At 46.6% G+C, this 12,518-nt stretch overlaps 1 protein-coding gene across 1 annotated transcript in view; it reads right to left on the bottom strand.

Moving 5' to 3' along the window:
- dscamb (Down syndrome cell adhesion molecule b) overlaps window positions 1-8,245 on the bottom strand; it is a gene marked incomplete at its 5' end in the record, with an annotated part of 31,386 nt that extends 23,141 nt beyond the window's left edge. The window contains 5 exons of the mRNA XM_060076239.1: window positions 1,954-2,226; window positions 3,973-4,269; window positions 6,005-6,280; window positions 7,200-7,478; window positions 8,068-8,245. Coding sequence (XP_059932222.1) covers window positions 1,954-2,226; window positions 3,973-4,269; window positions 6,005-6,280; window positions 7,200-7,478; window positions 8,068-8,245 — 1,303 coding nt within the window. The remainder of the gene's footprint in view (window positions 1-1,953; window positions 2,227-3,972; window positions 4,270-6,004; window positions 6,281-7,199; window positions 7,479-8,067) is intronic.
- Between the last annotated feature and the right edge of the window lie 4,273 nt (window positions 8,246-12,518).

Consider the following 12,518-nt stretch of genomic DNA (forward strand, 5'->3'; position numbering starts at 1 on the left):
GAGAGAGAGAGTTTTCAGTTTTAAAACATCTATTTAATTTACATATTTGAACAAAAGCAAAATACAGAAAACAACAACAACACAAAAAACTAAACAAAAAGGATACCTTCACTGTCCAAAAACACCCTTAAACATGTCCAAATCTCTCAGAGAGAGAGACAGACAGACAGACAGACAGACAGACAGACAGACAGACAGACAGACAGACAGACAGACAGACAGACAGACAGACAGACAGACAATTATGAAGAAAGAGAGAGGAGTGAGAGACAGAGAGACAAAGAGTCAGGGTGACCGACAGAAAGAGTTGTTCCTCCTGGCATTTTGTGTATACCGGCTACTGCATTCTCCGCCGCCCCAAAGTGCCCTGAAACCAATATATCCTAGTGTCTATATAGCTAGGGGGCGCTAACATATCCTGTCTATATATATACCTATATCCTGTTTATATGTATAGCTAGGGGTTGCTACAATATATCCTGTCCATAACTAATATATACATATCTACAGGAGCTACAATATAACCTGTCCATATCTAATATATGTATAGCTACGGGGCGCTATGTTGCTACGTAGCGCTGAGCGGATATTAATATTTGTATGACTTTGTATGCATAATCACCTCGGCCCTTTGGTGGCCTCAAGATAACTCAGACGGACCCCCAGTGTGTGGTTCTCCCCTGGGGGGGGGGGGGTGTGTTGGGGCGAACTGTGGCCATCATTACAAGTCTCTGGCTCTCTCTCTGGCTCACTCTCTCTCTCTCTCTCTGTTTGAGGGTCCAGCGATTTTCCAAATCAAACCAAATGAACGGCCCCTTTATAGCTGCTTATTTAATTCACAACAAAGTGGGCGTAATGGACTCCTGGGAAGCTCCGACAGACACTCCACACCAGTGTTCAAGCAGGAGCCCAGCATATTAAATAATGCGCTCGCATGGCTACCGCTGCTGGGAAGTGTTACTTTATATTATCTCCCTCTGCTCTCCCGCTCGCTCTCAGCAACCTGGCCAACGCTGCCCACCACCCAACAGGGCCCAAGGGCCCCCACTCTATCACATACTGTAACAGAGGACCCCCACCCAACAGGGCCCAAGGGCCCCCACTCTATCACATACTGTAGCAGAGGACCCCCACCCAACAGGGCCCAAGGGCCCCCACTCTATCACATACTGTAGCAGAGGACCCCCACCCAACAGGGCCCAAGGGCCCCCACTCTATCACATACTGTAGCAGAGGACCCCCACCCAACAGGGCCCAAGGGCCCCCACTCTATCACATACTGTAGCAGAGGACCCCCACCCAACAGGGCCCAAGGGCCCCCACTCTATGACATACTGTAGCAGAGGACCTCCACCCAACAGGGCCCAAGGGCCCCCACTCTATCACATACTGTAGCAGAGGACCCCCACCCAACAGGGCCCAAGGGCCCCCACTCTATCACATACTGTAGCAGAGGACCCCCACCCAACAGGGCCCAAGGGCCCCCACTCTATGACATACTGTAGCAGAGGACCTCCACCCAACAGGGCCCAAGGGCCCCCACTCTATCACATACTGTAGTAAAGGATCCCCACCCAACAGGGTTACACCATTCAAAAATTGATGTATTGTCCATAGGATATCTATGTATGGGTGTGAAAACACTTTACATTGCAGATGTCACACAAAGGGATTGGTCATTGTATGAAAATGCAATGGCTATTCGTTTTACTATTTAATAATTAAGCCGAGGCTTTTATCCAAGGCGACTCACATTCAATTCTGATAGCGGTTGCAAAGGGGAAAGTAGGGGGTATTAAGGCATCTTTTTGTGAAGAGGTAGCCTATGGACTTTGGGGAGAGAACCCAGAACCACCGTAGTCACTACATTATCCTGGTCCCCATTTTGTTTTTGTCTTTCAGTGTGACAGACCGTTAACAGCCATTAAACCCTGTCAGCCAATCAGGACTCACCTCTCACACGGAGGTGGACGCTCTGGGAGTCCATCTTGTTGGGCTGCACCATGACCTTGCAGTTGTACTCCCCAGCGTCCACCTGCTGCACGTTGGACAGCTTCAGCGTGCCGTTGTTCTCGAAGGCCCTCTGGCGGTGGTTGAAGGGCAGCAGCGCAGAGTTCTTGTACCACTTGATGGAGTAGTAGGGGTAGCCAATCACGCGGCAGTGCACAAAGGCGTCCCGCCCTGCGATGGCTGTGATGTTCTTCATCGGTCGGATGCTGGCACGGCCTGGAAAACGTGACAGAGAGGGAGAAGGAACTCTCTATAAACATAATTCCAGGGAGGAGGTGTAGAAAAACGCTGAATAACAATAAAAATATCACAGAGGAATATGTGGTAACACTTTACAATAACGTCCATTAATTAACATTAGTTATTGCAGTTATAAACATATGTTCATTAAGACTGAACTAATGATCTAGTAATCATTTGCTAATGGTGTTCGTGTTTTCCATGTTAATTAAGTTTATGGCTAACAATGGTATTAATGTGTTCATTATTTAATAACCCACCAACCCTAACCCCGATGCTAATGCTATATAATAATGCTATTACAGCATTACCAAATTGTCGATGTGTATCAAGGGAATTTCTCCCACATTAAATGTCCAACTACACAGTGTCCACACACATGCTCATGTTGACCTCTGAACAGGAGGCTGCGAAGAAAAAAGTTATGCATAGAATTGTTTGATGTAAAAGATTTAAAATAATTCATCCTCATTCCTTCTTACAGTTCATCTATAAAGAAAGAATTGAATATATATATTTTATCCCTATATGGGAGGCAATATATACATAAAACATAATGTTTTAATCTTGTTATAATGTTTTATCTTTCAGGTTCTAAAACCATCACTACTCATGTAAATACACATCCACACTTCCACACACTCACACTAGATAGACAAACAGGTAAACAAAGAGACATTTATTTTTGAATACACATATGTTCCTCTAGGCTATTTAGTAAGCAGTCTACTTAAACTCCTTTTCCTGATACGTGTGTATGTGCTGCAAACCAGAATAAGGGCATGAGGAAAAGTTACAGCCTACAACAGCACAGATACCAGAGGAACTCAGAGATCAAGAAAGCACTCCATTATTTTACATTTAGTTTGCTAAACTTGTGAAACCAGTGTAGGCGAGCTGGTCAATGGTGTTAATGGTGTAAATATGACCAATGGTACGAGAGATTGCCATGAAACCAAGGTTGACATTAGTCTAGTTAGTGTAAAAGATTGAGGAGTAAAAATATATCGATAGAGGAAGATAGAGGAAGAAAAAGCCAAAGGTCAGAGCAGGACAAGAGAAAGACTTAAAGGGGACATATTATGGCTAATCACACTCACACCTGGTGGTATAATATGTACCCTTTAACCATTCAGACTAACATAAGCAGAGAAAAATAATGTAATAATAAATAGGAAATAAACAGCATGCAACTTATCTTGCACACAGATCAAGGCTAAGCAAAAGCCAAGATGAACAGACACACAGCCAATCAGAGAAAAATAAATGACAGACAGGACAGCGCCACCAACAGGTAGACATACAGGTATACATAGAACAGACAGGACAGTAGTTCAAAAAGAAAGACAGACAAACAGACAGGATGGTACTTTTGACAGACAGACAGACAGACAGACAGACAGACAGACAGACAGACAGACAGACAGACAGACAGACAGACAGACAGACAGACAGACAGACAGACAGACACAGACAGACAGACAGACAGACGGTCACCTCTACCGACAGACAAACAGGACAGCACACCAGACAGACACACACACATACGGGACCCTCAAACAGGACAGACACTCACACCAACCCATCCGAGAACACGGCAACATCAACAACAACTTGGTTATTTGTGTGTATGTCTGTGTGTGTGTGTGTGTGTGTGTGCGTGTGCGAGTGTATAACAATAAAAAAAAGAGTGTTTTGCGGAGGAGCTGATTTGACAAGCACCTCTTACGTTTATGCGAGCCTGGTGGTGCACGGCCCCGGCGGAGTTGGCGCACGCGCAGCGGTACAGCCCGCCGTCCTGCACCTGCGTGTGCGTGACGTTCAGCTGGCTGACCACGTGGCCCTCGTGGGTCTCGTAGTGGCCCAGGTGGTGGTGGCCGTCCTTGATGACGGGGTCGTCGTCCAGCGACCAGGTGCAGCTGGGCGGTGGCGTGCCCTTCACGTTGCAGGCCAGGAAGACGGGCTCGCTGGGGTTAACCACCTTCTCGCTGAACGACGCCAGGATCTTGGGCGTGCCGTCTGTCACGGGACGAGCGAGGGGCGGGAGAGAGGGAGAGAGGGAGAGAGGGAGAGAGGGAGAGAGGGAGAGAGAGGATTATTAAGGTGTGTGTGTGTTGGTACTTTTTGCACACCAAAGCTGCTGTGGGCAAGACAAACACAATCCTTCTACATTCGTGCACTGTGTGCTTTGTCCATTGTTAAAACAATGTGTTTTGATTGTTTCGATACATTTTTAATTTCGGGGTCACAATACAACTATGAAGCGAAATTCACGTTCTGTGTGGGTTCAATAGCTATTTTTTTGTCTGATTTGTTAGAAAGGCCAAGCCATCCGTCAGCTGTTTAGTGAGGGACATTTGTGGTTTGCAGTTTTACTGCAGCTGCCTGTGCATGAGAAAATTCCTACTTAGGTAAGCTGTAGGTTAGCTACGGACATTGGGGCGCTGTCCACTATCCTACTCTCCTCCCTGGGGCATTTGCTTGGTTTCTTTGGATACAGCTTCCCTTGTAGAAGACCCTTCACCCTGCACCTCCAGGTACACTGCCCCCCTCGCCCGGCCAGACGCTCTGAGCTTTACAGTGGAGAAGTATACTAGGTGGCAGTGGGTGTATGTGCCTCTTTAACACAATGCGAGCTCTAGGAAGTTGGTCATTATGCCGCACATAATGAAGCTGTTGCAGCCTCAAGTGTAAAAGGTCCTGCACTCTTCACTGGCCCAATCAGATTAGAGATGAAAGTGGTGTACAATAAACAGCTCGTATTCAAGTGCATAGCTTAATCTCAATAGCTGGGATGTGATGGCAGTTTGCAGAAAGAGTTCAGCTCATCCCGCACAATACTCATGTATTTCTGTAGCGGGTTTGTTTCCAGAGGAAAAACAATTAACCACAGGGCGCCTATTTCGTCTTTGAGCAATCAAACCCACGTTACCTTTAGAAACAAACAACCGAGTAAACAAGCACTTGTCTTCTCCGTCTGCTGCATTTGACACTTGCAAGAGGCATCTGCACAAACATTTCAGATTTTCTTTTTTTGCAGTGGCCCTGAATGTTGTATGTTTGGGATGTGTGTGTGTGTGTGTGTGTGTGTGTGTGTGTGTGTGTGTGTGTGTGTGTGTGTGTGTGTGTGTGTGTGTGTGTGTGTGTGTGTGTGTGTGTGCGGTTGTGTCTGTCTTCTGTGGCTCTCTGATACCCTGGATCTGCTCCACGTGATTATAGATGATCAATATCCTTTGTTTTAAAGCGCTCTGGCCACGGGAGCCAGTTGCCCCAGCAACGGCACCAAGGTAAGGGTTGGGAAGCATGTTGGTGTGTGCGGATGTGTGTGTTTGTGTGTGCCTGTGTGTGTGTGTGTGTGTGTGTGTGTGTGTGTGTGTGTGTGTGTGCATGTTTAATAGCATTTGTGTGTGTTTGTGTTTGTTATAGTATGTGTGTGTGCATGCCTGTGTGCGTGCATGTGCTTGTGTGTAATTATGTGTGTTTTATGCTTTAACTCTGGACTGATTTTCCTAATGGGAGCCTATTGTGCAGAAAGGCACAACAGGCTCTCATTAACACACAAGCCCGCTTATCGATTTACTGAGCCTCCAAATCTGATTCTGCACAGTCACTGTGCGCCCACACACACACACACACACACACACACACACACACACACACACACACACACACACACACACACACACACACACACACACACACACACACACACACACACACACACACACACACACACCATTAGCCAATGTCTCACCTTCAAGGATGACCTGCACAAAGTCCTGGGCGGACATCTTGCCCCTGCGGGCGAAACACTGGTAGGCCCCGCCGTCGCTCTTGGCCATGCCCTCCATGATGAGGTTCTCGTGGTTGATGCCCGTGATGCGCACGTTGTTGCCCGGGTAGATGATCTCCCCGTTGCGGTACCAGGACAGCTCGTACTCGTCCGAGCCGCTCACGCTGCAGGACAGGGACACTTTGCTGCCCACGCTGCCCTTCACCTTGCGGGGGCTGATGACGGCCTTCAGGGGCTCTGAGGACAGACCCCCCGGGGACATGACGGTTATCACCATGGGACGTCTTTGAGGGCGTTTTACAGAGATGCAGAGATACGGGGACTGTGTGCTCAGGGTGCTTTTGTCTTGGATTAGAGGATGGTCATATGTGTGAGGTAAAAAGTATTACAGTGTCTCTAGGATTGCATTTTTAGCACTGGATCGAAGGCTCATTCGGGCTCAGTCAGTATTCAAACTTTTTCTTTTATTACATGCTATGCACAGAATTAGATTGTGATCACATGCTGATGAACAGAAGTTGGCCATCTGTTTATGCTGCATCTTCTACACGCTGAGCCTCTGGGCGTCTACCTGACAGTGGGTGGATTTCAGCGAGAGATGGATGGGGAGTAGGAACGCAATGGAAACTGAACACTGTATAACAGACTACATCTGCATCAACTCAAAACAATTTGCAAACACGAATATCTGATTGGCCCCCAAAAATATATATATTCTTTACACCTGGTTTAATGTCTCCGACACCTGGTAAATACAAGAGGCAAAACCTTTATATATTGATATAAATATATATACATATTTCATTCCAGATATCTATTTTGAAAACTCTTTAACCCATGGGCCGTCAAAACATCATAGCAGTATCATAGTAAAGAAATCCCTTCAAATTGGCTTTAGTGACCGTACGTTCAGGACTTCAAATTGGCTTTAGTGACCGTACGTTCAGGACTTCAAATTGGCTTTAGTGACCGTACGTTCAGGACGGAGAAGAAACCCAGGCCAACGGACGACAGGACATGGAGCAAAGAGGAGCGGCTCCAACATGCTACGAGACCCACAAGTGCGCTTACCCATCGTGCCACCCTAAAGAGACCAGCGGGAGACACGATCCAAAAACCAAACCAAACAAAAAGCCCCGCAGCACCAGAGACTCACGTTTGACCACCAGGTGTCCCATGACCTCGGCGTTGCCGTAGGTGTTCCACACCTCGCACACGTATGTGCCGGAGTCGCTGGGCTGGGAGCTCTCGATCAGCAGGCCCATGATGGTTTGGCGGAATCGGCTATCGGGCTCCAGGGGGCTGTTGTCCTTCAGCCAGCGGTGCTTAGGCGGAGGGAAGCCCGACGCCTTGCAGGGCAGCTCCACCCGCTGGTTGATCATGACCTCGCGCCGGTCGAAGCCATCCAGGATGCCCGGCTCGGCATTGTTGGGGTCTGGGGGGGGGGGGGGGGGGTGGTGGAGGAGGACGCAGAGACATGGATTGTCATGTGTTAACCGTCACCCCTTAATTCATTCGTTTGGATGTTAGTGATGTGTTTTTTTGTGTGTGAGTGTGCGTGTGTGTTTGTGTGTAAACGCATGTGTGTGTGTGTGTGTGTGTGTGTGTGTGTGTGTGTGTGTGTGTGTGTGTGTGTGTGTGTGTGTGTGTGTGTGTGTGTGTGTGTGTGTGTGTGTGTGTGTGTGTGTGTTTGATGCCAATCTAATTATTTATAGTAGAAACGATTGGCGTCCACACATCCATGTTAAGGCATCAAGTTAACAAGTTCACGTTTAGATTTCATCAAGCGGCATGCCTTCAATGTACCTAATAGTCCGTAAAATCATCATGTTAACATTTATTTTAGTCCTTTGACAGAGATTTATACGAGGCAAACTACATAACTAATAACTTTCCTGTCATTGGACTGGGCCCCAGCTTGCACCAGAAATTGCACGCACACCATGCACTCACAACCTGAGCCCTGACAGACCGTCCCAGCCCTGGCCTGCCCTGAGGTGTCCCGCTCTGAGCCGGGCACTCACCGGACACGATGAGGCGCGCGCTGTTGCTCTGCCGTGTCTCGCCCGTGTAGCGGTGGCGCGTGGTGCAGCGGTAGTTGTTCAGCCCATCCTCGGGCAGCACGTCCAAGATGTACAAGGCTCCCGTGGAGGTGATGAGATATCTTTGCCCTGCGAGGAGGAGAAGGAGGAGGAGGGGGAGAGAGAGTGAAGAGAAAACAGAGAAGCCAATGTGAATTCAACGTTGGGTCGTCAGATGTGTTCGTAAGCACCATGTCACTGATCGCAAAAGCATATTGCGATCAGTATGTTAATGATTAATATGTGATTGATGATGGGATGGTTTGATGGAGCGTAGATTTATACAGGGAAAACACCACAAGTGTGTCCATCATTGTTTCACCTTTCTGTCCAAAATCTTTTTCTGAGCCTTAAAACCCTCGTTCGTATTCCCTAGTCCCTCTCGTCTCCGTAGAGTGAAGCCACCCCAACAGCTCCCGCCTCCCTTACCAGGAGAGCCAATCCCTCTTCAGCGCTGTCACAGTCGTTTCAGCGTGAGGGGTAATATTATGTTAATTCCGCAGATCAAACCGGGTCGAGTGGGCTTGTCAACATCCATAAGGGAGGAAACCTGCCTGCCCTGCCATCACATGCATGCCAACCGTCCCCCGAGAGCGGATTGATGTCAAAACTGATCGAAAAAGCAATTTACAGGAGATTGTCTTTGCTGCGCAGCACTGGTGGTGCTGGTGGCGGCGGAGGTGGAGCGGGCTAACGGCGGAGGCGGCTCAGCACACGTTTAGGCTGGAAAGCGACGCATGCGTCCCGTCCCTAACCCCAGGCGGCACGCCCCGGACGCCACAGGAAGAAGGGAGGGATGGGGCCGTGGCGTTCTGCGGTGATGTTGCTGAGTGGAACGCAGGGAAGGGCTGCTGGAATGCGCTTTGAATTGGTCGTGATCAGATTCAATGGACAAGATGTTTTATTTGACAACAACAGCGTCAATCTCCTTGTAGCTATTCTCCGCTCATTGTGGACTGTCGTTTATTTTTATATATTCCCAGAGATCTATGCTGGTAAGGAGGAATTCTGTGGAAGAATATCCTGCTTATCATTATCTGCAACAAAATGCTGAAGGCACCATCAATTCTGCAGAGAAAAAAAAAGCATATGTACTGCTTCATCACGTATAGTGAGAGAAACCCTCAGAGCATACAGTTCATTTCTATGTTGACAATAACTAGTAACCCGCATGAGATAAATGTCTCGCCTTTTAGATGCAGAAATCTCTTTATTACTTCAAGGACCACATTTCAATTGTCGACGTTTCAAATTTCTCCTCCCACCAGCTAAATAAATATCTGAACGGTATAAAGATTTAATTTCTAAATTAATATGAACAGATTTTTTCTTGGTAAAACAAGGGAATGTCTACCAGCTTTTAAATACCAGCACAGCTCAGACTAATTGAATCAGATCGGAAATAGCCTAAACAGTCTAAATAGAGTATTTTTCAAATGTCAGGTCCTTCTACTAATTCATACGACAAAACCACCGGCGCTATTTAATATTCCACTTGAGACTAATGCATATTAAAATGAGGCCTAATGCGCTCACATTTGCTATGCATGTTTTATGTTTATACATGCAAAGAAGAGAAACCCACCTTGAGGTTAAGTAAACAGAGGCGAAATGCAGATCGAGGCAGAAATTGCACCGCTTTTGTAAGCATTGACCTAGATAGAACAGACAACAGGTTCCCTGGGTTTGATGTCCTGAAGGCCCTTCACTGTTTTACATTCACCGCTCTGAGACAGGCAACCAGCACAAGGAATCCATAACAACAGGGAGGAAGAGGCACCCAACATGTATACCCGTGTGTTCGTGTGTGTGTGTGTGTGTGTGTGTGTGTGTGTGTGTGTGTGCGTGTGTGTGTGTGTGTGTGTGTGTGTGTGTGTGTGTCTACATGCAGAAAGGCCAAGCTTGGCTGCATAATAAGGATCATAATATGAATGGGTTTATCTGGTAGGTATATTGAAGCTTTGTGACGCTGGCCTGTCAATGGTGACATGTTTTTATTTTTTGAAGAATTATGAAATAGGATGGATCATTCAGATGTATTATATACAGTATTTTTCAATGAATAGTGTGTATGTTTTATTATTAATAGCATAGTAATATTGTGGAGTGGAAGAAAAATCTGCAAAGAATTGCAAATGTGTAGTCGAGCATTAAAGAATGCATGAATCAATATAGTATTTTGAGCTACAAAGAGCAAAACAATGCTAGAAAAAATATTTGAAATAGATCAAAATCTTAAATATAACAAAAACACAGAAAACCAATACATCTCCACTTAAAGCACAAACTCTGGGCTGTGCTTTAAAGCTGTCCATCTCAAACGGCCTCTCTCTCTCTGTCTCTTTCTCTCCCTCTCCTTTCTCTCCTCCCCTTTAGCTTCTCCATTTTGATTCTGTACTGGTCCTCTAAAATCTCGCTGTGGAATCCATCTTGAGCAAGACAAAATGGTATTTCTCTCCAGCCGCTGCAAGCTATTGCAATTTTCTCTGCGAGTACCTCTGTGCTCCTCCACTGCCTTTTAAGACGTCAGAGCCCAGTTATTGTGTTATGACAGAATGAAGTGCAGGCAGAAGGGGGGGAGGGGGGGTTGCTACACAGGGAGGGAGGGGGGGGGGGGGGGGATCAAAACGAAAGCTATTGTATTGAAATGTGCTGTATTGTCTTCCTTTACCTCTCTCTTTCCCTTTCTCCCTCTCATCCTCTTCTGTTTTTTTACCCTCAGCCTCTCCATCTCTCACAACACATTTAACCCACCTAAGCCATTATTTCGAGTCCATTATATATTTTATACAATATATTACCCTACGTTTTTAGATTTAGCATACCTGCACCCAGACCACAATACAATCCAGTTGAGGCAGTCTGAATAGGCATCCTGTATGAATTAGCTTTAGTGCAAATGATCCAAATAAGGCAACTATTTAAACCACTAGGCCTGCCCAGTGGTGCCTTTCACAAATGCAACGCAGAGGGAGAATTATCTTGTTGTCAGATCGCGTAGACCACTTCTTTCTCCCACACTCATTCAACGGCACCGCCTGGGGTGTGTGTGTGTGTGTGTGTGTGTGTGTGTGTGTGTGTGTGTGTGTGTGTGTGTGTGTGTGTGTGTGTGTGGGGGGGGGGGGGTGGGGGGGTTGAAAAAGTGCCCTGCACTGCCAGACACACTTTATCTAATCATCGCCACTTTGCCCGAGACAGAATCTAATACCTCCAGTGGACTCTTACGCCCGGCGCGCTAAATAAGATTAGACGTATAGATGAGCTACTGTCACATCATTCTTGCCGTTAAAAAAAAAAAGTGCAGGGGAGCAAGTGTATTTATATCATTTAAATGGGAGGCGGAGTAGTTGTTTAGGTGCTTAAACAGTGCATAACTGCACCACCACATTAGCATGTGTTGGGATGAAATTGAGTGATGGGAAATAGCAACTGTGTACAGCAGGTGCAGACCTGCATTAGGGGGCGAGGTAAGTCAAGCCCACAGCAGATGGCGCTGTGGTGCGGATAAAAATACTACACTATCGCAATACAGTATCTAGTATAACACGGCATAGTATGTGCTAAATTTTCACATCTGTATTAGTATTGTAAATGAACGTCGGGCAATTTGTCTTTGTGTTGATTCGAATTCCGACTCTGAGCTAATTTCAGGGTCTGGTGCATTGGGCCCTTCAAGGTTGAAAAATAGACATTTCCCACAAAGATGCAGCAAACATACCCGATGTGTGTGGTTCTAGATTCTAATTTAGATACATCAGGGTGATGCAATGTTGATGTAATGTAATGTTCATTTTCAATCACAACCTTTTGCGGTGTCGCAAAAAAAAAAAAAATTGTCGACACCAAGCATGACAGAAGTGGTGTATTGTCTTAAAAGCACAACAGTGGAGGGTCTGTGGATGTTGCTCACTACAGGAGGTGTGTGGGTGTGTGGGGAGGGGGGTAAGGAAGGAGGCAAGGTGGAGTGAAGGTGGATATAGCACACGATGTCTCAGACGGAGCCAGGCCCAGTTCTAGAGGGGTCACCGGAGACGAGGGGCTGAGATGCTGTGAAGGATGTTCTTACTTGTCTGGCCCACTGCAAACTCAACTCTCAGGGAGTACAGTCATCGTCACATCATAGGTTATAGTCATCATTATTGTTATGATTAGAGACGGATAGCCGTCTGGTGGAAACCCAGTACCCAGCACAGGTAAAAATGACGTCTGTTGTGTTACACAATTTAGTGACGTGAATGAAGAGAGAGCGCAGTGCGATTTGCATGTGTGCTTCGTTCGTACTCCAACGATTCCAGAACTTCCTCTATCTACGCCTACTATGTATCATGGTATACATATAGATACGGATATGTACTTAGATACATGCATGTGTGCATTTATTTACACAGCTGCAT

Source organism: Gadus macrocephalus, chromosome 16, assembly GCF_031168955.1.
Source record: "Gadus macrocephalus chromosome 16, ASM3116895v1".
NCBI classification, from domain to species: domain Eukaryota; kingdom Metazoa; phylum Chordata; class Actinopteri; order Gadiformes; family Gadidae; genus Gadus; species Gadus macrocephalus.